Source organism: Benincasa hispida, chromosome 8 (assembly GCF_027475165.1).
Source record: "Benincasa hispida cultivar pf3 chromosome 8, pf3_genome.v1.1, whole genome shotgun sequence".
NCBI classification, from domain to species: Eukaryota; Viridiplantae; Streptophyta; class Magnoliopsida; order Cucurbitales; family Cucurbitaceae; genus Benincasa; species Benincasa hispida.
Genome location: NC_143485.1, coordinates 54,167,879 through 54,194,381, shown reverse-complemented (window position 1 = coordinate 54,194,381; position 26,503 = coordinate 54,167,879). Strand labels below are relative to the sequence as shown.

Sequence of the window (26,503 nt, the reverse complement as noted above, 5' to 3'; positions counted from 1 at the left end):
TCACATTTGAGCACTATTCTTTAGGTCTATCTATACAAGAATTCCTAGTTTCATCAACTTTCATATCAATAAGTTCGCAAGTTTTCACTAGGCACAAGAAAAGATATTTTACAAATGAGCCAAATTCTCGCAAAAAGATATTTTACAAATGAGCCAAATTCTCGCATGAGAAGCATTGAAATTTGCGTTAATAGCCAATACAGATTACATTATCAATTTTGATTGGTGGAGACATAAGCATTTAAAGGTGATACACTATTTTTCTATCACAATACATATACTACTGAATAAGTGATCAATTAATTTATTTCATTAGCTTCACACTATCCTAAATACTTGAAACCCTCCCAAGACAGCCTTTCTCCAAAGGCCAAGATGATGTTGAAGACAATGTAAATAAATGGGCCAGGAAAGTAAAAACAAAAGCAACCATCATCAGAACAAAGCGCTGGAAATTTCTGAGGCAGTGTCGCTTCTTCATTAAATGAATTAATGTAAGTGGTCGGAAGATAGCAACGTCACAACCGATGAAGTTGCTGAGTTTGGCGGAAGCAATGCCTGATGTCATTATCTCATAGATTTATAACAACGTTGCAGCGGCAGTTTACAGAGAACCAAACATGGCGCATTGAATAATAAATTTTCCAGACCCATTAAATAAATGTTTATAATCATCTGTTGAATGGAGGAAAAGGACAATGAACTAACAAAACAAATTTCTTTTGAAAAAAAAACGTCAGTTTTTTCTTTTTCTTACAGCATTCATTCAAAGTAGTAGCACACTTGACATTTCCAGCATGACTTTTTCTTCTTGAAATGAAAACAAAATGATCTCTTTTCACCCATCTTAGATATTGCATCAAGTATCGTTTTTTTTTTACACATCTTCTGATGCCTATCTAGATTTCATTCTCGGGGCGAAAAGAACCCGGATACTACTACATTTTATTGTTCGTCTGATGTACACTCCAGTCGAAACAATTACACCATTCCTGATATGATAAAAAAAGGCAGACTGATTTTTCTATTCCTTTGCACAAGTATGAGAGTTATGATGGCAGTTCTAAACTTGCAAATTGGATACTATCTTGATTTCGCCGAAGGACGATGGCTTTGTCTTTGATACTCGAGATGATTTTGAGGAAGACGAAGATTTTGGAGAGAAGTTTCTGCTCTTTTTCTTTGGTTTTGTAGGAAGGTTGGGAATTTCTGTTCGTGGAAGTTCGCCAAAGAAGTCTGATGATTGTTGGCGTAGCATTGCCTGATCAAAATCTGTTAAAAGATATGAAAAGTATAAAAATCCTTGATAAGCAATGATTCACCATTCATTTTACTTTGTCCAGAACATAATGTAGACACACCACATCAACCAAACAATCACAGACCATGTGCAAGTGCAACTTCCATCAATCGTTCACAGAAAATTATAAACTGCCTATCAATGTCGAGCAGGGAGACCCAAAAAAGAAGAAAAGGTCTGAGTAAATGTCACAAAGACTGTTCAGAACTGGGATGACAGACTATCCAAATTTAGCATTTAGTTCAAGTGTCAACAAAAATCCAAGAACGTCGAGAACGACGCCTAGGATGAAACTCTGACAAGAAATGTAGACAGTCAATTGTACAAAGTGAAATAGAATAGTAAATCCCAAATATAATACTGTCATTTCAACAAGAACCAACAGTTTTCTAATGTAGTAAGCCAATAACTTCATATCTAGACTGCAATTCGGGATCAACCAGACAAAAATGGGGAGTGGATCGGCTTATCAACAAAGGTTGGCAGATTCAACCATCAAAAGATGGAAATGGTTCATGATAATTGCATTTTTCAATTGAACTTACCACATGGTTTTTGATATAAGTAATCAATCTGTCATCATATTGTGGACCACACTTAAAATAAAAAATACATTTGTTTCTTTCTAAGGCTAATAAGCACCAATATTACCCCAGAGAGAGGAGTGGTGGTCTCGTGACATAAAAGCCAAAATATCTCTCTATGGGGGTAAAGAATCTTCAAAATTCATTCATATCATGGAGCTATTCAATAAATTATGAAAGAGATATTAAATTTATTTGTTGTCTTCAACAGGTTAACCCGTGAAAAGCCCCTGTTTTCACTTGTCCACTAACAGAAAATACCTTCCATCCAATTGCACATGTTCTCAGTGCCATTTCTCCATTCCAACTTTCCATCTACTGCAGTTTCATTTCTAATCCTACACTTGTGTTTTCTTAAAAAAAGAAATGATCCTACAATGAAAAAGAAAATCCACAATGGAGAGTAGCAAAAAGTACCAAGAGAAGACCATGTTGTAGGAGCTGTTACAGCAGTAGAACTTGAATCTCTTCTATCACTAATATCACCAAACGACGCGGCCGAGAAATGCTCTGGTGCTGTTTTGAATTCACTCATCTACCAAAACGAGGGGAACATTTTCAAACACCCAGATAGCAAAATTGTGCAAACACTATTGAAAATCTAAAAGAAAGTGAAAATATTGAGACCAGATGATGGTGAAGGTGATAACGTACCCAACTGGGAGCTGTACCAGAAGGGCCATCCCATCCAATATGTGCCACATGTTTCACATCTGTAGGATACCCAATCTCCATCTCTCGTTCTTTCACCACTAAAATAGCCCCAATTTTGTTTTCACATCAGTCCCAAATAATCAAAAACCAAATGAAAAGTTAAGAGGGAAATTGTGTAAAACAGAGAAGAATGAGAAGAAACAGAACATTACCAAAGATTTGGGAAATGTACTTGAAACTTTTGTAGATCCCTTTCAATTTGTTTGACATGATTTTGAAACTAAAGAGACCAATACAACAGCTGATACGATACAACCAACCCCTTTAAACAATAAGATTGCAAATCGACAAGCAAAAATCCCCAAAGAAGTTGGAGATCAATGGTTTTGCTTTTCTCCTTCAGACCTGTCAAAAAAGTAGACATGCTCAGCTTAAACAAAGCTTTGCGTGTATATTTTAAGCATATTGAAATCAAACAATGCCTAGAGTATCAGAGAAGGCTGAGTGCATGTGATTTCGAACCCAACTTTTTTTTTCCCCTTAGTTCCCTTTTTTCCGGTGGATGAAGAATGGTATCTAATAATTAAAACAAAAGAAGATACATTTCATTAATGAGGAAGATATGACTTGTAGATTCATTGAAGGGTTTCAAAACCCACATTTCTTTCCCTTAATACAACAGTTCAAAATACAGAAAATTAAACAGAAAAGCGAGTAAAAGCTCAAATTAAAAAGATACAATACCTAAAGAAAAGCAACGTCTTCTTCTTCTCCTCCTCCTCCTGCAAATGGGAGAGCTGGAGCTTCTTTCTGCAGTTAGGTTCGATTCCTTTGAATGGGAGCAGAATGATCCAAAACATTCATTTGGGTGTTCAAAAAGCTTAAAAGTGAAAACCCATTAAGGAAAAACAAGAAAGAACAAAGGAACGATGAGATGAAATGAGTAAAATCCAAAGAGTGAGGAAGATTTTAGTGTGGAAGATGTTCATTATAGAGAGGGACAAAGAAATGGATGGCCTTAGAAGAGGAGAAGCGGTAAATTGACTATGAAAGCCCTCCAAAATGAAGGGTAACTGAGAGACTTTTAAGGACAAGGCAAGGAACTTAATACAAATAAGATTAGGTATTGGGTCAGTGATAAGTAAAGTATTCTGTTCATGTACATGTATGAGTCTATATTGCTAAGCAGATGCTGTTTTGTGGGTCAATAGAAAATTTGTTTGCATTTCATTTTAGTCCTCCATTTTTTAGTTTATTTTATTCTCTTTTTTAAAAATGAATTTTAAAAAGAAATTTCAAAGAATAACTAATTGTGTTATATTGTCACTTGGAATGCCCAATCTACCTGGACTGAAGATATGTGCATATTTAATATTTGAATTCATTATCATTTTTTCCTTTTGAGTTCAGCATAATTGTACGAGCAAAAAAAATCAAATCATCTGCTTTTATATATTCAATTATGTGTGGATGGATCATGTTATGAGTTTGCTAAAAACCAAATAAAGATGAAAGATTTAAATTCATGTCTTTTAGGAGGGAAAAAAATCCTGTTGGTTTTTTTGTTTTTTAATATCAAGTTGATAACCACTATTTTCACCTAATACGGTGATTTAAAATATCCATATTGATGAAAATAGCGAGATCTTGATTTTATGAAAAATTCGATGGAAACATTGATAAAATGTCGATTTTGATGGATATTTCTAAAAAAAAATTATAGAAACAATATTTCAAGAAAAATAAATTTAAATTAGTAGATTAACATTTTATAAATTTCAATAAAGTTAACAGGTCTATTATTTATATTATATTTATATTAGTAGCATTTTTATGTTTTTTTTTTTTTTTACTTCATTGATTTTTACGATATAATGGAAATATCAATTCACACGATATCGAACTCCATAGAAACATGGAAATACTAATGAAAATATCAACATGTTGACGAAAATTTAATATTGTACCTAAGACTAAGAGTTTCTTTCTTATGTTATCTATTTTAAAAAATATTTAGGGAATCTAAGCCAAAGTTTGAAAATTTAAAACAAAAAAAATAGTTATTTTATTTTTAATTTGGTTAAAAAACCAAACATTTCTTTTAGAAATGTGAAAAACATAATGCGAAGAAACAAATATAATTTTAAATAACATAAAACAAAAAGTTGAAATTGTTAACAAACAAAGTCTAAACGATTAAAATTGATATTTAGAATGTTTAATTATCAAAATAAAACAAATTGAAGCTCTAAGAAAAAACATAAAATAATGCTAAAAATTCGTATGTCAAAATGAAATTTAAACCTAAAAATATAAACCCCGTTTGGATTGACATGACAAAAAAGTATTTTTCAAAAAACTCATTTTTATTTAAACACTTTTGATAAGAACTTATTAAAATATGTTTAAAAAACTATTTTGAGTGGTTGTCAAACACTCAAATTTCTTCCAAAATGACTTATTTTTTAAATAAAATACTTGAAAATGTATTCTAAACACACCAACAAACTAATAGCTTTGTTAAATTACAATCGCATGAATATTAAAAAGTTTTAATTTAATCCTAAAAAGTTATTAATACACAATTAGTCAAGGAAAATTGCACGTGCCTCAATGATAAAGTTTTTAATATGGAGAATAGGTGACTTACAAAATAAAGAGAAATTGTACACTCGTGTAGTGTTTGTCATATAAACTTCAATACTCAAATTAGATCAAAGTTTCAAGAGTGTCTCAAAAATAAATTTACCCTTATATAGTTATAATGATGTATACATAGATAAAATGATCTAGTGTTTACCCTAATTTTAAAGATTGAACCTTATTTTAAATAATAGACTGATTGTTTTAAATGACAAAACTGTTGAAAATATTTTTAAATATAGTAAAATATCACTATCTATTATTGATAAATAGTGACATTTTGTTATATTTATATATAAGTCAGCTCATTTTTTTTATATTTGAAAATCACCCTCGATAATATCATCCCAACATAAAAAAATATGTTTTACCATCATAATATGATAATGAAGAAAGATGATTAAGTATTTATAAAAGAAAAAAATGATTAAGTGGCAGATTGTATTAGTATTTCGTATAATAATTTCCATAAGATTGGAAATAAAAAAATAAAAAATAATAAAAAAAAAAAAAAGGGAAAAGATATGGTTGTGGGACAGTTAATATAAAGGTCATTTTCTTACCCTCCAAAAAAAAAAAAAGAAAGAAAAAAAAAGTCTCCATAATTTTTAAAAACAACATCATCAAGATTCAAGTTGAGGTTAGGTGAGTTTTTATTTTTGAGGTCACTTTTGGGAAAAGCTGTAAGTGAGGAAAATGGTATGCTTTGATTAAGGCCAAAAATGAACCAATTTGACTGCCTAAACCAACTGGCTTAATGGGTTTTTTCATTTCCAGCTGGTCCTTATTATTATTATTATATTTTCCCCCCCCTCTTCTCTAGCTGTTTTCCATATTTCTCCCTAACTTTTCATTTTGGAAAATCATACTCCAAATAAATAGTTGATTGGGTTAACCAAGAAAAAGTTTTTTTCCTTTTTCTTTTCTTTTTTTTTTAATATGTTAAATATTTTCCCTCCCTCAATAATAAATTGAAATATTAAACTATGAATTTAAATCTCGTTGGGTAATTATTTAGACCCAGTTAGATAATCATTTAGTTTTTTATTTTTATTTTTGAAAATTAAGTTTATTTCATCCACATTTCTTACCATGATTTGTAGAATGGTTGAATTTTTAGCAAAATTCCAAAAACAAAAACAACTTTTTGAAAGCTACTTTTTTTAATTCTCAAAGTTTGTCTTGGTTTTTTAAACTATTGGTGACAAGTAGATAATAAAGAAACACATTTGAAGGTGGAAGTAGGGTTCATAAGCATAATTTTCAAAAATAAAATGGTTACCAAATAGAGGCTTAGTTTTTTGTTTTTGAAAATTAACTTCATCTCAATTTTTTTTTACAATGATTTTTATCTTTCTTAAACGAAAGAGTTAAATCTTTTAACCAAATTTTAAAAACTATTTTTTAAAAATTTTCAAACCTTTGTTTCGTTTTTTAAAATATCAATAGAAAGTAGATGACAAATCAAATAATTTATAGACGAAATGATGTTTATAGGCTTAATTTTCAAAAAAATTTGTATCTAAAATGTTTCAAAGACTTAAAAAAGTGTGTAATAGCTACTTTAGTTTTATGACTAAAAAACACTTGAAAATTTAAAATGTTTAATAGGTTGATAGTTTTCAATTTTATATCTAATAATTTTTTAAACTTTAAAAATGTCTAATAAGAATCTAAATTTTCAATTTTATGTTTAATAATTTTTTTATATATGAAATTTTTTATTAAAAACAAATAGATATAGAATTGAATGATTTAGTTAATATAATCATAAACTTTGAATTTCACTGTCAATATAAGTCTAATTCAACGAGTATAATCCATATATTTCTAACCATTAGGTGAAAATTTCAAATCTACCATAGAAAATTTTCAATTTTAATGTGTAGTATATCGTTGAAAAGACACCATCTTCGAAATTTATAGAATACAATTTTATAATATTGAATCTAATTTTAAATAAGGTTTTTTTTTCCACTTTCGTGCACCCCACAAGGATAACGAGGGGATTTTTGAATTCTAAAATAAGACAATATTCTGTTATGTTTTCATTATTTATTGTAATTAACAAAATAAAACGTCGATGGCTTTTTTTAAAAATAAATAAATAAATAAAAATAAAAATGGGGCCTTTTGAATTTGGTGAAGTGAAATGGGTTAATGGGAGCATTTGGGCATACCATTTGACAGCTGCTTTTAATGCTTAGGTGTGGTTTTGATGGTTGTTGGAGGCACGTCTTGGCCTTTCCTTCAACAATGTGGTCTCTTTTTATCAAACAAACCCATTTCCTCTTTTCATTTCAATCTATACCGTTTTCCTTTTCCCAACTCTCACAAGTTTTTTGTTTTTTTTTTTTTTTTTTAAAGTATAATAACAACGAAAATAAAAATCGGAATTTGGAGAATGTATGTCAATTACCGTCGAACTAAACTTGCTTTGATCACAAATTTTTAACCATTTTATTTTAATTTAATTTTTTTGAAAACTAAGCCTATAGATGTTACTTTCACATATAAATTTCTTCTTTTGTTATCTACTTTTCACCAATAACTAAAAACGAAAGCAAATTTTGAGAACTAAAAAAATTTGCTTTCAAAAAGTTTTTTTTTAATTTGGTTAAAAATTCAACCATTATAGTTAAGAAAGATACAAACCGTTGTAAGAAATGTGAATGAAATAGACTTAATTTTAAAAAACAAAAATAAAAAAATCAAATGATTACCAAATAGGACCTTATGAATTAATATCTTGAACTAATTATAATTAAATTCTTTTTCTTTTTCTTATTATTATTGCCATAAGTTTATCAAAGATCATTTTACAAAATAATTTTTCTAGTATGAATGTTTTTATATTCTTGAATGTTTGTACTTATCATTAGAAAATGCCTCGAGTTGTTTTCTTCTCTATAATTTCTAATATTCATGGATTTAAGGATTGACTTTTCATAAATAAATCGTCTTCATATAATCTTGGACAGTTGGATTTACTCAACAACTAAAATGCACATATATTAAATAAAATAAGTGTGGGAAGAATATAGTGATAATTTAATTTGATTGTTTTCTCTCATCTTCCCTTAAATTAACTCAAGGGTAATTTATAGGGGTTACACTTGTTCTGGTCGAAGGTTTTCAAATCTTCCTATCTTCATTTGTTGTACTAAAAATAATTTTTGCAATTTTTTAATCCTTACAACAACCCCTCATGTGTTGGCCTAATGGTAAATAAAGGATATGACTTTAACAAATAGTATAGAGCGAATGAGTTCAATATGTCGTCTCCATTCACCTATGACTTAACATTCTACGAGTTTTTTTTACACTCAAATATTGTTGAATTCTATTAGTTGTCTCTTAAATTAGACGAGGTAAAAGAAATGAAATGACTCTTCATTCAAAGTATGTTCGGATAATTTCACACTTTATTACATAGTTTATGAAAAGAACCTAAAAAGTTGAAAAATCATAATATAATATTTACGACATGAATTTATAAACTATGATGATGCCCCTCAGTTTACACTTCATTAATGCTTTACGCAATGATATTCATTCGGCAGTGACAAAAAATATTATTAAATTTGATAAAGCTAGCCCATTTACGACCAGGGGCCTGTTTAAGTCGAGATATTGGGCCGGGCAAGTCGATTGCCTAGCTAGATTATTGGGCCGAAATCCCAAGCCCAAAAATGAAAGAAAAGAGATCGAAACAGAACATCGACATATATTATTATAACAACAGAAAAACAAATCAGAAATTTCGTATATTTAGAATAGAAGCAGAATACAAATCAAATCACATCCATTGAAACGACAGCGTTTTTATGTATTGAAATGTAGGCAGGAAGAAGCCCTGAAGCCTGAACGAACTAACCGTAATTGAGGCGAAAAATGTCGTTCTGAACGAAAAGATTGCCCTGTGGCGAAGGTACTAAGTGAAACATCTGCAACCAAATATTTTTCTTAATTTTGTTAAAAACGTGAATAAAATATTAAAAGTTTCCTTCTATTTTAATTAATATACTTTAAATTAGTTTCGGTATTTTCAATAAATTTTAGAATTAATATTTACTATAAATTTGAAATTCATTTTCATTGAAATTGATTAAATAATTGTATCCAATGTGAACATATTTTTATTTGATATCTAATGTTAATAAAAAAGGTTAAAATATATAATAAAAAACTAATACAATGGACTAATTTGAATATTTGAAAATACATGAAGACCACATAAACAATATTTTTACCAAAATTAAATTCATTTTAGTTATCAAGTTACAATAATATCTAAGCAAGAGCTTGCCAATTAAATTCATAGGCATGTTTGGATTGATTTGATAATTTTTTTTTTCAAAAAACTTATTTTTGTTTAAATATTTTTATAAAAATTGATTAAGATACACTTAAAATTTTTATTTTGAGTGGTAGTCAAACACTACATATTTTTTCAAAATGACTTATTTTTTAAGTTAAACACTTGAAAATGTTCTCCAAACGTACCATAAGAGTGTATTTGGTTTAACTTTCTAGGTTTAATTCTGAAAAAAAAAATATATTTTGAAAAAAATTTGAAATATTTAGCAACCACTTAAAATAACTTTTGAAACATTTTCAAAGTAAATGATTTTTATCAAAAGAGTTTAAATAATAATGAACTTAAAAAAAAAAATATCTTTTTCTCTCTTCATTTCAAACGGAACCTTAATTTGTTAAATTGAAAATTTAGACTTTTTGTTACGTGAACTTTCAAAACTAAAATTTAGTTACTGAATTTTACAAGTTCACAAATCTACAAAATACATAGATGAACTAAATACAAGAGTTAAATTTTTAGTCAAATTAAAAAAAAAAAAAAAAACAAAAATAAGGTTTTAATTTTTTTAAAAAAATTTAACTTGAATTTTGAAACCATCAATAAAAAGCGAATCAAAAAGCAAGAGATAGAGAGGAGTAAATGTTTATTGGCTGAAATTTAGAGCAATCATCTTAAACTTTTTATTAAGAGTATAAATGGATAGGTAATCATAAACCTGGCTGAATCTGAGTTGGTGTTCTTCTTCGGGCAGCTCGAGGCTACCGCTGACGAAGATGAGGAAGGAGCCGAGGACGGAGGAGGGCTGCGTATCTATGGTGCTGACGATATGTCGAGAACGTTCAAATGGCAATTGTTGAAGCTTTGAGGAGATGTCATCAACACCTAAAATTTGCTGACCCTCAAAAGTGAGCATGGAGTCGGGTTGGTACAAAGAGGAAAGCGAAGCTCTTTCATTATCAAACAATTGGTAATAATGTTCCACAAACGCCTTCCCAATTATATCAGCCTCTTCTTCCATCTCTTTCTCTACAACCAAACAATATAATGTGTAGACTTTGTAGTGAGTATGTAATATAATGTTGTTTTCTTTCTCATGTGAATGGGAGGGGATGTAATTACTGGGCTGCCCTTGGGATATCAGCTTGACTAATGAAGGGGAAGAAGGGTAGAGGAGTCATTTGGGCCAGTGGATGAAAATAGGGAATAATTGAAGTCGCTGTATATGTACGCAAAGAGAGAGGAATAAAGGAGATATGGTAAAAGAGGAGACTAAAGAGTATATCAAAATGAAGGCATCACTTTTCCACCTCTTTCTTCGGCTTTATAATTTTTTTATATATATTCTTTTGCTTTCACCAATTAAATCACATTCTAAATTTACTCATTTTCTCTATTAATTTTGTGTTTCATACATTGTTTTGCTTCTCTGCTTCGATTCTTGTTGTAAGGAAATATAGGGGACAATATTGAAGTATATTTATGGACTCTGTGTATAATATATATGTAACTACGAATAATTTAGTCCACTTTTACTCAATTTGGTAAGTGGGGTCCCATTTGATTACTTCACGTTCATCTATAATTGCAATGAAACGTGAGGTTCACCGTACCATCCATAATCAAATGGTGTAAATCGATTGAGTTAGAGAAGGTTCTGACTCTAATTGTAGAGCAGTGGGACCCACACATTTTGTAAGAATACTTTTTGTCAAATTTTCATCTTTTGCCTTGAAACTTCGGAGATACAGATTTACAAATGCATCCATCGGCAGCAGTTGAGGATAATTTAACAATTTTATAACTCCATACAATAGTCTTACTGATCTATCGATAACAATAACAATACCGATAGTTTTATCAATTTGTGTTTATTTGATCGGTCCGATCATTGATTTTTTGAATTTTCTTATAATCACATTCTTGCTACGCTTATTAATCTACGACTATCATGTTACGTTGATTAAGGCTTCAATCACTCTATTTATTGCATGCATATAAAATTACAATTTACTCTATGCAACCCCACAAAGCAAACATAGATCAACAAAAATTTTAAAAAAATAGTTGACGATCAATCGTAGAAATATTTTTTTCATTACCAAATTAAATAAAATACAAAATTATTATAAGATCATACAAAAGAAAATGGGGTCAGGGTTTGATATCCACCAAACCCCCAAAAAAAAAAAAAAAAAAAAAAGAAATATACAAATCTCAACCCCCTAGCCTAACCATATAAAGAAGAACCCTACTCAAAGTCACTGGATATGACCACCAGTGTGTATCGAGAGTTCTTCTTCTGGACCTTCGTGCAATTTAGTCCTTCGACGACACGATGCTTACTCCCCACCTCCTTCACCTTCCTCTTCCTTTTTTGGTCTGAAGGGCAGTTGACTAGTACCAGCAATGCTTCATGAGGGAAGGGCTGGTTCACACTAGATTGTAAACCAACTGAATCAATTTTCACTGTTAGATTGAGAGTTGTTGGTGGAGGATTTTGGGGAATCTGCCGGTCTTTCTATGGTGCTCACCTTCCCTTCTACCCCATCTACTAATTCATCGTATTCACCAGTCATTTGGAGCTCCGACCAAGTGAGATGAATGTCAATGCTAGAATGGTCAAAACTCCAAGTCTAAACATCGAAAGGGTAGTCCGATAAGCGAGCTTCAGAGGAGTTGTCATCCTCCCCAGACGACTTCTTCGTTGGTGGTGTGTTCTTGCTTGCTGAGTCAGAATTGGGATAATCATCTATGTACTCAAACCAGTCATCTGGAAATTTTAGTTTTCATGGAAGCAAACAACGCAGTTCACAAGTGTCAGTTCATTTACCGCTATCAACTACAACATTATTTTACTGCTACCGATAAACTGATATCAATTTATCAACATATTGACTTCCATCTACTGACTTACTTCAATTTGACCTAATTGACACGACCGTCAGTGAAGCACATATTCATATCGATAAACGATAACAAGGTCGATTTCTTTGTCGATAGGTTTATCAGATCATATAGTAAAATTGAATAGTGATGATGATATTAGTGACGATAAACGAATGGAATACTAAATAAACTAATGTGACCAAATTAATGGCAAATCATTAATACTTGAATAGTAACGGCAACAAACATTCAAGTTCGAGTTTCAAATAAATCATTGACACATATACAGACAGCAAAGTCTTAACTGTAGATATATGAACAGGTAAACAAAGATGATTGCAATAAGAAACAAAGTAAAAAATGCAAGGGAATGGCAGAATATGTTACACTTACAAATGGATGACCGAACAAATGATTGAAGAAATAGAAAATGGAAATCGGAAGTTGAATCATAAAGAAGTGAAGAAGAGTGGTCTCAAATAGTCGACGGATTGTTTGAAATGGTTGTGAATGGGCGTGTTCGATGTTGTCTACGAAAAATCATGTTATGAGGGTAGTTTAGTCATTTTCGTTCTACCTTTCAATTAATGATTTTAAGTAAACAGAGTCGATCACAATTATACTGCTTTTGAAAAATTAGATGAGTAAACACAAATAATCACAATCACACCGGTTTACTATTCAAGCTGATTCCAATTGATGGTGTAATTGGAATCAACCAAAATTACACCATTTTTCATTCTCCAAGGGTAGATGTGGTCTTATTTCGTAATTCAAATATAGGTCAATACATATACATAGACAGTGATAAAAATAATAATAATGAAAAAAATTATATTAAAATATCGATATAATTTAAACCTTAAACCATCCGTTTAGGCTTTTGAATGGATGAATTTCTATTTAACATTATATCATGATAAGAAATTCTTTGTTTGGACCCACAAAGTAGATTGTATTATATATTTATCGATGATGTAGAAGGTGGGAATGCCACTTGAAGGACAAAAGCTTCCTCGTAGCGGTGTTTAAAAAAATTGATCAACCCAATCCAACCCGTATAGTTTGGATTCGATTATCAACTTATTTAGGTTGGGTTGGGTTCAAATAAATGAAAATTTTTTGGGTTGGGTTGGTTCAAGGATTCACCTAAAGTAACCTGAAACAACCCGAATCAATCTGAACTTATTATTTACTTAAAAATGTATATATATATTTTTTACTTATGATACATTATATATACATATATATTTATTTTTGTTTGATTTAATTTCATTACTTTTTAGATAACTTATTCTCTAATCACTTATAAAAATAGTTTTTTTAGCACTTTGGAAAGAAAATTTGCATTATATAAATTGAAATGGAGTTGTTAATCTGAATTCAATATATAAAAATAATTTAATCAAATTTCTACATATTAATATTTTACTTATTTTACATATCAAATTTCTACATATTAATATTTTACTTATTTTACATATCAAATTTCTACATATTAATATTTTACTTATTTTACATATCAAATTTCTACATATTAATATTTTACTTATTTTTAGAATAAAAAGTCAAATAAATGACCTGAGCAACTTGAACCAACTCAACCAAAACATTTCATGGTTGGGTTGAGTTGAGTTCATTTTTTAATAAGAGTTATTTGGGTTGAATAAATTTACAATCCAAACAATTGAGATGAACCTAAAAAATTCAACATAATTCAACCCAACTCACCAATACTCTACTTTTTCGCTATCACCATAAAAGAATATAATATGTTTAATTTGATTTCGTCGTTATCCATCTTCAAATAGATTGGCGAAGTGATCCTTCAAGACTTGATAAGAGAGAAAAAAAAAAAAAAAAGAAAGCTGTAAAATTATGCTTATCCCTTCACTTTGGGATCCTAACTATTTTGAAAATTTCCTTGTGTTGTACATTTGGTATTGAGATGTACTTAGAAAATTATGCGCATATAGGAACCCGCGAGTGATTCTACCCCAATTCTTCATGTGAAACTTTTATTTTCTTTTAAAAAATACTACTTTTTGGACTAAAAAAAAATAGGACAATCCAAGCTTGAACTATTGCTCGTTTATTTTTTAAGATTCAGAAAATATGATTTAGGAAGAAATAAAAAATTAAAGAATTTTTATTAAAAGCGATTGGTCAACTTAATTTAATGTACATTTTTTCCACTTATTTACACCATACTATTCAACTTTTCATTGAAAGCATGACCCTCTTGCTAAATAGGTCGATATATTTGCAAGATGTAGTATATAAATAATAGAGAAATATTTACGTGTTGCCTCAGCTGTACCTATCTTTATGCAGCTCAGATAATTGTCTAATAAAAAATTGTTATGTGACATTTTAAAAAAATGTGTAAAACGAAAAGAAATATATTATTAAGTGTAGCCTAAGTTGCACCTAATTATTGACCATGAGACATGTTATGACTTCACTTATTTACTTGTATAATATCTAACACATTCAATTGTCCTATAATATTGAGATAGTTATTAAGAAGTGTATGTTGCCATCTCTAAATTCATCAAGTGACCATTGAGCTAAGCGAAAAATGAGTGAAGATATTTCATATGAAACTCTTAACCTGGAATTATGTTGTGTTTGTAATTTGGTCCAACACAATAGGCCGATGCAATACATGACAAAATAATAAAAAGTATATATATTAACCTTATATAACCATATAATATAGATAGCGAAATTTGAATCCATACTATTATGAGTAGATTTAATGATATAAGCTGACTTCAAAAGGCTAGAGAAATAGGAGGTCAAGAGCTCAGAAAACCCATGGAAGAGCTTGGTAGAGTTCAGAGGACCCATAAGAAGAGCCTAGTGGAACTCAGAGAAGCCTAAGAGAACTCAAGAGAATCCACCCTAAGAGAACACAAAGGACCCATGGAGAGAGCCTAAGAGAGCTCAAAAGAGCCTAAGAATGATCCTAGAAGAGCTTAGAAAAGCCTAGGAGAGAATTTATTGCAACTCAAAGAAGCCTAGAAGAGTTTAAAGAACCCACGAGAAGAACCTATAAGAGCTCAGAGAACCCATGGAGAGAGTCTAAATGGAGCTCAAATGACCTATGAGGAATTAAGAGCGAGCTCAGAGGACCTATAGGTAGAACCTAAAATGAGCTCAAATGATCTATGGGGAGCTCAAGGGAAGCTTAGAGGACCCATGGGGAGCCTAGAGGAAGCCTATGAGTCACATGAGGGATCTTGGTGAACTCATGAAAGACCTCTACAGGACTTCAGAATAGTAGAGTTTAAAACCGTTCAGATTCTCAATAGATGGGCTATAAGGGAAACCACGAGAAATTTAGTGGGTAGTGCACTAAAGCAAGTTAAATGATGGTGTAACTACCCGACGATTAACTCAACAATTCAAGAATTAAGAAGGGCATTATGAGTCCAAGCATTAGCTATACTTTACTATTCTATACAAACGACCAAAACCATTGGTCAAAGATAGGCCAAAAATACCCTATTATTTTCTACTATCAAGTTACTCACAAACTCCTATTCTATATGAACGACCAAAACCATTGGTCAAAGGTAGGCAAAAAATACTCTATTATTTTCTACTATCAAATTACTGACAAACTCGAAACTGACTTGAGCATTGGAGTGTGTGTGACTTAACCATATCGATACTCAATTTCTTTTGTCTTACAAGCACTTGGACTATTTTCTCTCGCAATACAAGTTTACTGATTTCTCCCCTAATACAAATTTAGGATAGATCTATTTTTTGACAGATCCCATCTGACCGAAAAAGTAACGAAAGAGATTGGAAGATAGTCGATAATTTTATAGATAACTTGGATGCTTGGTTAGGCCCAATTATGCATGGAAAAACATTAGGCCCAATTTTCCATTACAACCCCTAGAAGTTGGTTTTCTAACCTCCGAGATTAAAATAGAGGGAAAGACAGTCGAATCAAGATAAGAATACCACATAGTATCTCAATCTTTCACCGACAACCTCCTGTGCTTTGCACATGACTCCTGCTTCTTTTGCCACCCAATTTCCTTCTCTATTTGCTGTTCAGTTTTGTAGGGTACTCAGAAAATAGATGTAACCCATTAATTCAACTTCATTAATATTTATTCAATTATTTAGAAAACAAAACAAAAATACCCATCTTTTTCTTTTTCCTTTTGTCAAAAAACGGAAAAAAGGAAATTCATTGTTATCACATCCTCATTAGTACAATGAGATAGATCAAACCTCCAATTTCATGAAATATATGTTTTTAACCCCTAATTATGTTAAAATTTGAACTTGTTATCAAGGAATCAAATTCTCTGATAGCTTTGATCTATTAAAGAAAAAGGTCTGAAAAGGAGGAATAAGGACAATATTGCTAAAACTGAAAAGAGAGGGAGAAAAAAAAAGTTCATTGAAAGAGACTTTAAAAAGCTGAAGGCTCCACCGCTTTCATAACGCCATACACCGTCTAATTAGGCTCAACTTAAACCATATTATTAAACCAATTAAGAGCCAAGCCAATTTATTGGGGACATTCATTCACTTTAATCTATTCTTTTGATGGCATATCAATCCATTGGCAACCGTGTTCTTAGCAGGTTAGGAAAGTTTCTTTTACCAATAAAGCTTTATATTGTGGAGACCCTTTCCCCATAATTAATCTTTTTGACTTCATAACCCCAATACAATATTCATTCATTTCTCTTCCGCATGTGATCTCCATAATAAAACCAGCAAGTAGATTAGATTAGATCTAATAAATCATAAAACCCATTTGAGAAAAAAAAGAAAAAAAAAAACTTCAATGATTGTGAAAATAACTGGTCATGTACTTGAAGACACCCCATTGGATGGCAGCCTGGCTGCACCTCCCTGTTCCCTAAGCTTTAATTTACTAAGCTGCATCAATTCCTCTAATTTCCATGAATACCCATGTCGGCTTTGCCTCTGCCTTCTTTTATAATAAGCTTCTTTTGGACATTTTGGTCAAATAACCATCTCCTCAGACCAACCAAAGTTCAACGGACCAAAACTAAATTCGCTGGAAATTGCAAGGGAAATGTCCTGTAACTTATATGGGCGTACAAAAGCTTGTCGATTTCTTACAGTTTAATTACCAAATATCAACCCCAGATCAACAATTTCAATTATTTAGTACTCATTTCTTCTGGAGAAACTCCATTTCTCATTTCTCAGTTTCAAGAGTTCTCTGTTCAAGATGGAGATGAACAGGGTTTCTCCAATGCGAATCCTTGTTTTCATAGCTGCATTCGTGGCCGTTTCTTCCTCTTCTTCTTCATCTGCAGATGATTCCAAAGGAACTTTCGCAGATATGTTCGAAATGTCTTGCCCTGATGACCATTTTAAAACCTCCGAAGATGGCCAGATCTGGCATTTGTCTTTGGACAAAGATGCAGGTACTTGGTGAATGGCAAAAGGAGTCCAAGTTGCTTTTCCTATCAAAGCTATCTTTTTTCTTCTAATGAAGTAATCTTCTCATCCCTTTTTCTGTTTCCATTGATGAAAACAGGCTGTGGGTTTCAGACAAAGGAGCGATATAGATTTGGTTGGTTCAGCATGAAACTGAAGTTGGTCGGAGGTGACTCTGCCGGTGTTGTCACAGCTTATTACGTAGGTTTTTAAATATTCCTCAACGAGCATAAACTTCAAGCGCTTAACTTGATCTTTCTTTCCGGTTTGTGACTAAGATTGAAAGGCTTTTGCAGATGTGCACGGAGAATGGGGCTGGACCAGAGAGAGATGAGCTAGATTTCGAGTTCTTGGGGAATAGAAGTGGGCAACCATATCTGATTCAGACGAATGTTTACAAGAACGGGACTGGGAACCGTGAGATGAGGCACATGCTGTGGTTTGACCCCACAAAAGACTTCCATACGTACTCCATTCTCTGGAACGACCACAGAATCGTGTAAGTTCTACTGTAAACTCAAGTCCTATTAAAAGCCTAAGTTAGTCATCGTCCTCCATGGCAACAAATAGCACAATTTGAGGACAAGAAATACACTGATGTGGGCCATTCGATCTCACAATCATTTACTCGAACACCTGGTGGGTGGAGCGAATGAAACTTATGTAGAACGTCTCCCCTTATTCATAGTTTCAGATAAATTGTCATAAATGACTCCCAGTTTCGAAATCCTCAAGTAGAACAACAACCCAGATGATTAACTACTCTTCTATTGAAATCTTGAAACAGGTTTTATGTGGACAGAGTACCAATAAGAGTGTACATGAACTCAGATAAACCAAACAACTTCTTCCCTAATGAGAAGCCTATGTACCTGTTCTCGAGCATTTGGAACGCAGATGATTGGGCTACAAGAGGCGGATTGGAGAAGACGAACTGGACAAAGGGGCCATTTGTATCCTCGTATAAGGATTTCAATGTAGATGCTTGTCAATGGGAAGATCCATATCCGAAATGCGTATCGACAACGACAGATAACTGGTGGGATCAATATGAGGCTTGGCATCTATCGGAATCTCAGAAACTGGATTATGCTTGGGTTCAGAGGAACCTTGTAATTTATGATTATTGCAAGGATACGGAAAGGTTCCCCACTTTGCCTTGGGAGTGTTCATTGAGTCCATGGGATTGAGATTTGAGAACTCGTACCATTTTGATTTCTTTTTAGCTTCGCTCCGTGTCATGAATGTAATTGCATACACCCAATTTGATTGTTGTATTTTGTTTTATCTTATTTAGCTCCTTATTTAATTTATTCAATTGTTACCATTACCGAATTTTTGTTATATGAATAATATCACATAGAATATTAAAGAATATGAGTCCAACGACTTCATATTGTCTCTTCAAGACAATTTTATATTGGGATAACCACTATATTTTTCAGATCAATTATCCCACTCTTGTGTGAATCTAATAAAATATTAATTAACTAGCAACAATAATAATAATCAAGTAAGGACACAATCAATTTTAATGTGGAAAACTCCCTTTAATGTGAAGAGTAAAAAACTATGGACCGAAGTCAAAATCTTCACTATAATCAATAATGGGTTACAACGAGTTCTCCTTAGTCACAGCTAGAGGCATACACAGTAAATATCTCAAGATTAATAATCTTGGCAACAAATAACAACAAATTGAGAAGAAAAAAAGTTAGAAACGTCTCACTTGAAGTGACAACCAATTACCCACGATGTCTGATTGTAGGTAGCTCCAAATGAAATCTCCATCGTTCAGATTGAAGATGAAGGATCTCTTAACGAAGAGCATCCATGAGCGCATTCGGATCTTTTCCATTTCATTATGACCAAAATACAATATAAACATTCTAACAAACAGTTATGCAAATTCACACTAATTAAAGACATGCTTCGAACAATAAAAAATAAAGGAAAGAGTTCTCATACAAGTTAAAGACCCTCTTCAAGCTTTAGAACTTAGATGCAACAGAAGAACCTCCACCCGTACTCTATCGCCCAACAAACGCGTTGGCTGCAGCAGCATGATCGTCTACACGAACAATCACGAATAAGTGAACGCAGCGGGGAAGACACCACCAAAATAGAGCTCTTGGTATTCTCGGAGTGAGAATCCAAAGTGTGGTCTTTGGTGAATTTGGTAGAGGTTGGAGAAAGAACTAATTGCGTAGATGATAAGCAAATGGGAGAGAAAATGAGCTATTGTATAACTAAGTGCTTATCGTTTAGAAGATACTACACGATCGTGTAGGTTTTACTAAGCGATCGTTTAGTAAATGGTGGACGATCGTTTAGAAAACGCGGCATACTATGCGATTGTTTAGGAAAACTAAGCGATCGTTTAGGGACTAGCGTGCGATCGTTTAGGCTTCAGGTGTGCAATCATTTAGGTGATGAGCGACTATCGTATAGGCTCTCAAACTATGCGATCGTTACGTTTTCACACCGATGCCAATTTTTTTCGAACTTTGCAAAATGAAACAAATTTTCATTTTATTCTTCAATTACCATAACCGAACACGGTTACTCCCACTAACGCACGACCGAGATAAGTTTTAGGCTAATTATCATATAATTAACCAATTTAATAATTAAAGAATATAATCATATTATATTCTTACCCTATAGTTTGATATCACATATGTACTATATTAATTTCTCCTCTACTTGATATAAATCATATTTATATCTAATTTCCTCCAAAATAATGTATCTCATACATTTAGTCAATTATATCATATATATAATCAACTAGTTCAATTATATCATATAATTATATCAATTATATCATATATAATTGAACTCCCTCTTGTCAATTTGAACATTTCAAACTGACCCAAATACTAATTCTCGACTTTATCCAAACTACCTAGGGGACCTAATGGACCTATGGCTCGAAGCTCCAACGGTATGTGAATAACTGACTAAACTCTTTAGCCATGTGATCCACCATCCGTTAACTGTCAGGCATTCCACTAAAGACCAACAGCTGAACTCTTCTTACCACAGATATATTTCTGTGTCCATCGGATATAACCAATCATGAGTACGATGACCCTTCACAGATGCTCGTAAGTACAGTTGTGCCAATTTACCGTTTTGCCCTTGTAGTTACATCTCACTCCTTAAGTACCACTGATTCCTCTAATGAACAATACAACATAGTCCAACTATGTGTGAACACCTCTCGGGCCAAGAGAAGGTGTGTGACGCCACATCGTTCAAGCCCTAGAATCAGTCCTTAAAGGAGTTATCTATCTACTTACCCCAGCTTCAAGGAAGGAGTGAATTCCATCTTGTGTAGCTGAGTTCTTAGCTCCCAAATCAGACGAATCCCTAAAATGGTAGGTTTGAATCGGCGACCTGGCCACTCGCACCCATATAAATCAAAGGACCACCCTCAATGGCAGGAGTTCCCAACTCACTCAGGATTGAGGTCATGTTATCCTTGGTCATCCTAGTGAAGTGAAGTCTCTGTCATGAACAATGTTATATAACGAGATGTTAACACTTTGTGGTCAGGTCTTTTACAAACTCTTTGAAAAGAACGCCCTCGCTCGCATGTCCCCTACATGAATAATCCGGATCAGACCATCTGTGACAAGTCCCAACACTTGTGACCATTCCACAAAGCGGGTCGCATCCGTAGCATTACCAGGATAAGGTTTCCCTCATATATCCATATACTACAGACCATTTTGGTTATCACTCAAAACATGATCCACTTGTATATCACCACATACATGCTTAAGTTACATACTGATAACCAGTGATTTTATATTTATTGGTTTGTGGTAAAGTAAATAAACCACACAACTAAGCAAAATACAAGATGTGAAGTAAATATAATATATTATACAACACAAGCGTTCGTACAAACTGTTTACAAACTACAGAACACGAGACTTTAGGGCATCAACCCCAATAGAAGATCCTCGTGTTAAAAACACACTGTCAAAATTTCAGCTCGATCGAACCACGGATCGACCCTCAAATGGCTGAAAAATGATGCTGAATGGAAGACCAATTTCTTCTAAATTTTCTTCACTACCGTTTTAATCACTCTTGACTTGCGTGCTTATACTGCCAATTACTGACGGCTGCATTGGTATTTAAAAAAAAAAAAAACTAATTTAGCCCTAATGGGCCTTGGGCCTTCACAAAGTAAATAACCCAACAAATTTCTCCATATTTCACTTTGTGGAGGAACTTGTCATTCTCATGGCGGAACAACAAAACTCAAGCTTCTCTCTCGGTAGATTCTTCGTCAACATATTGAATCCATTATGATCAGTATGTATGTTCTCAAGCCCAAACAATTCATCATTCAAAGCATCTCTCATCCAATGATACCTCACATCTATATGCTTTATTCTGGAATGAAATGTAACATTCTTACCAAGATGAATAACACTCTAATTATCGCAGTATATCACATATCTTTGTTGCTTGAAGCTAAGCTCCTGTATAAAGTGCTTCATCCATAACATCTCTTTGCAAGTCTATACTACTGTAATATACTCCGCTTTAGTTGTAGAAAGTGCAACACACTTTTAAAACCTTGACTGCCAAGACACTACACCACCTACAAATGTCATTAAGTAACTGGAAGCAAACTTTTTGTTGTCTAGATCTCTTGTCATATCGTACTCAGCAAGTAGTGGCTTCCCACCTCCAAATGTGTGCTTCAAACTGGAAGTGCCTTTCAAATATCTCATGATGCACTTGACTATCTCCCAATGTTATTTTCTTGGATTGGACATAAAACGGCTAACAACACCAACAACTTGAGCAATATCAGACCTAGTATATACCATGACATACATCAAGCTCCCAACTGCAGAAGTATAAGGGATCTTGCTCATATTTTCCTTCTCTTTATATGTAGGACTCTGTTTGCTACTTAGTTTGAAGTGGCTAGATAAAGGTGCAGGGATTAAAGCCCCACGTAGCGGAAGACAACAGATCTAACTCTAATTTTAATATCAAATAAAATTGGCATTGTAAAAGAAACATAGGTTAAACATACATTTTCAACGAAATAAAGAATGAGAGAATTTCTTACCTTGATTCGTCTTGATCAAATTCTCTGACTGAAAAGCGACACTCCCAAAAAGCCTTCACTAGTATTCTCAAGGATTTGATGAGGCGAGATGGTGGGATCCCCTCTTCTTGATCTTGGGATAAGGGAGAATACCGGGAGAAAAAAAAAATTTGAGAGAGGAAGATGACAATTTTTTTTTCAATCACTTACCCTATGATCCCGAGATCTGAGAATTTTTTTTTCTGTTTTGAGAGATTCAAAGGGAGAGGGAGAGTTATTCGAGAGAAAACTCCCCCTCCCCAAAAAAAACGTAACTCCCCAATGTGGGGAGTTACAATTTTTTTTTTTAATTTATGATTATTATAATTATTAATTAAAATAAACAAATCTAATTTTAATTTATTAAATAATAATAAATATATATTTAATTTAGCTAAATAAATTAAATCGAATTTAATTTATAAAATATTAAATTAAATAATTATTAATTAATCAAATTAATTAATAATAATTAAATATCTCCTATATTTAATTAAATGTGTATTAGAATCATGTTCTAATACATTCCTCTCATATAATCTATAGCTTTAATTCAATTAATTTAACCAAATCATATTTGATTAAATATAATTGAATTAAAATAATTTATTCTCCAATTAATTAAATTAGATATCACATATTAAATTTAATCTTATAATTAAATCATATTCAATTATCTTTCTCTCATATAATTTATAGTTTCAATTCAATTAATTTAATCAAATCATATTTGATTAAATATAATTGAATTAAAACAATTTATTTTCCCATTTTTTAAATTAAATATTACATATTAAATTTAATCTTATAATTGAATCATATTCAATCATCTTTCTATATAATCTATAGTTTTAATGTGCATCTGATACACATTACTTTTAACCTATAGTCTTAATATGAAATTAATTCATATTACAATTAATATTTGAAATTCTTCAAATATTTAATTCTCCCATAAATTAATTTTTAAATCAAATTCAAAAATAAATTTATATCATAAAGTTTAATTAAATTATAAACTTTATATTATAATGTATCAACATACATTATATTATTTTTCCTTATTTTATTTGAACAATTCAAATTATTTAATTTCCTTAATACTCTTGAATGAGCTACCAATGGGACCTAATGGACCTACAGATTAGAAGCTCCAACGATATGAGATTAATTGGTTAAACTCATTATCCGAGTTAATCAATATTCATTAACTGTGGGTACACCCCACTATAGACTCACAGTTACGCTCTTCTCACTGTAGATATATTACTGTGTCCATTGATATAGACCAATAACAGCAAGTTAGTCCTTCACGAGTGTTCGTAACACCAGCTTGGTCAAATTACCGTTTTACCCCTAGGTTACTTCTACATCTTTAAGTACCAGTATTCATCTAATGAACAACCTGTTTGTGGTTTAACCAACAAACAAAAATCCCTCTCGAGCCAATGAGAGGGCATGACTCTTTGTATTGGGGATGATGCCCTAAACTCTCGTGTCATGTAGTTTGTAAACATAGTTTTGAACAAACGCTTATGATGTATAATATATGATATTGTATTCATTTTTGTTTATGAACATTGGATGTTTTACTTGCTTTGCCACAAACCAATAAACTAAGATCCCTGGTTTTCATTTGTAATTTAAGCATGTATGTAGAGACATACAAGTGGATCATGTCTTAAGTGATACCCAAAATGGTCTGTAGTATATGAATATAGGAGGAAAACCTTATCCTGGTAACGCTATGGATGCAGTCCGCTTTGTAGAATAGTTACCAGTGTTGTAACTTGCTATAGATGGTCTGATCCTGATCATTCATGTGGGGACATGCGAGTGGAGGCATCCTATACAAAGGAGTTTGTATAAGACCGGACCACGAAGCGTTATAGTCTCGTTATATAACGACATTCAGGACAGAGACTTTACTTCACTAGGATGACCATAGGTAACATGACCTCAATCTTGAGTGAGTTGGGAACTCCTGCTTTTGAGGGCGGTCCTTTGATTTGCATGGGTGTGAGTGGCCAGATCGCCGACTCAAACCTACCATTTTGGGAATTATCTGATTTGGAAGTTGGGAACTCAGCTACACAAGATGGAATTAACCCCTTCCTCGAAGCAGGGGTAAGTAGATAGATTGCTCCTTTAAGGGTTGATTCTGGGGCTTAAACGATGTAGCGCCACACACTTTCTCATGGCCCAAGATGTGTCCACACATAGTAGGACTACATTGTATTTTTCTTAGAGGGATCAGTGGTACTTAAGGAGTTAGATGTAACTATAGAGGCAAAATGGTAAATTGGCCCAGCTGTACTTACAAGCATTTGTGAAGGGTTATCGTACTGTTGATTGGTTATATCCGATGGACACAAAAATATATCTGTGGTGAGAAGAGTGCAGTTGTTTGTCTTTAGTGGAATGCCTGACAGTTAACGGATGGTGGATATCGTGGTTAAAAGGTTTAGTCAACTATTCACGTACCGTTAGAGCTTTGAGCCATAGGCCCATAAGGTCCCCTTGGTAGCTCAATGGATTCAAGTTAAGAATTAGTTTTTGGGTCAGTTTGAAGAGTTCAAATTGATAAGAGGGAGTTCAATTATATATGATATGATTGAACTGGTTAATTATATATGATGATTGACATTATGTATGAGATACATTATTTGGAGGAAAATGGATATAAATATTATTTATATCTAGTGGAGGAGAAAAGACTATGGTTCATATGTTGCATTTTGATGTGATATTAAACCATAGGTTAATGAATATAATATGATTATATTCTATAATTGTCCAACATTTTCTCCATAACTGTGTGATAGTGGGAGGTTGCTTTCAGTTTTCGTAACTGAAGAATAAAATGAAAATCATTTTCATTTTGCAAGAGATCAGTCATTCGCTCACGTTAGTGTATACTGCCTATTGCATAGCAAACTGAGAGCCTACATGATAGCTCAATGTTTCTAAACGATCGTATACATGTGCACTTCTTACTAAACGATCACATAGGATTTGCTAAACGATCGTCTAGCTTTTTCTTGAACGATCGCGCGCCCGAGCGTTTACTAATCAATTGTCTATACGATCGTGATACTAAATGATCGTGTACCTCTTCCTAAACGATCAAACATTGTCTATACGATAGACATCAACCTTCTCCCACTTGCTTGGTCGTGGTATATGATCTTCTTTTCCTTCTTCCCTCTACCAAATCTAACAGAGTCCACACCTCCTGGATTCTCACACTGAGAATACCGAGGGTTCTAAGTGGTGGTGTCCTTCTTGCTGTTCTCAGCGAGAGCGAGAGGATCAGTTCATTTGGAGAGAATGATTTTTCTATGAAGAAGGGTTCTTCAACTGGTACATTTCTTGTTCTATTTTCCGCTTAAGTTTCAAAGCATGGTGGTAATTTGTTGTTAAATGCATATCTATTCTGTTTGATTATGAAAGTGCTAATTCTGTCACAATGTGTTTGGAACGATCTCGCTTCCGCTTAGAGACACTCTTTTATAAGAGATCCTTTACTTTGTTCAAGACCCGAA

The 26,503-nt window shown here is 32.5% G+C and overlaps 3 protein-coding genes across 4 annotated transcripts; 1 reads left to right on the top strand and 2 right to left on the bottom strand.

The window, feature by feature from the left end:
* Window positions 1-704: 704 nt before the first annotated feature.
* LOC120082642 (CRIB domain-containing protein RIC10-like) lies at window positions 705-3,744 on the bottom strand. 2 transcript variants are annotated; one of them, XM_039037894.2, is made up of 5 exons: window positions 3,283-3,744; window positions 2,751-2,943; window positions 2,539-2,636; window positions 2,302-2,419; window positions 705-1,272 (listed from the first exon to the last, which is right to left on the bottom strand). In XM_039037894.2, the coding sequence occupies exons 2-5, from the start codon at window positions 2,806-2,808 to the stop codon at window positions 1,064-1,066; spliced, it is 483 nt and encodes a 160-aa protein (XP_038893822.2). In that variant the 5' UTR covers window positions 2,809-2,943; window positions 3,283-3,744; the 3' UTR covers window positions 705-1,063. The 2 variants fall into 2 exon arrangements, with proteins under 2 accessions (XP_038893822.2, XP_090172109.1); XM_090315983.1 differs by having other exon boundaries at window positions 2,751-3,114; window positions 3,283-3,597.
* Window positions 3,745-8,890: 5,146 nt separating this feature from the next.
* Window positions 8,891-10,617, bottom strand: NTL (NTF2-like protein). The gene is made up of 2 exons (XM_039039076.2): window positions 10,218-10,617; window positions 8,891-9,128 (listed from the first exon to the last, which is right to left on the bottom strand). Exons 1-2 carry the CDS (start codon window positions 10,518-10,520, stop codon window positions 9,054-9,056), a joined length of 378 nt encoding a protein of 125 aa, XP_038895004.2. The 5' UTR covers window positions 10,521-10,617; the 3' UTR covers window positions 8,891-9,053.
* A 6,713-nt stretch (window positions 10,618-17,330) lies between these two features.
* Window positions 17,331-19,166, top strand: XTH8 (xyloglucan endotransglucosylase/hydrolase 8). Its single transcript, XM_039038044.2, has 4 exons — window positions 17,331-17,823; window positions 17,937-18,037; window positions 18,133-18,335; window positions 18,624-19,166. Exons 1-4 carry the CDS (start codon window positions 17,625-17,627, stop codon window positions 19,024-19,026), a joined length of 906 nt encoding a protein of 301 aa, XP_038893972.2. The 5' UTR covers window positions 17,331-17,624; the 3' UTR covers window positions 19,027-19,166.
* The last annotated feature ends 7,337 nt before the right edge of the window (window positions 19,167-26,503 follow it).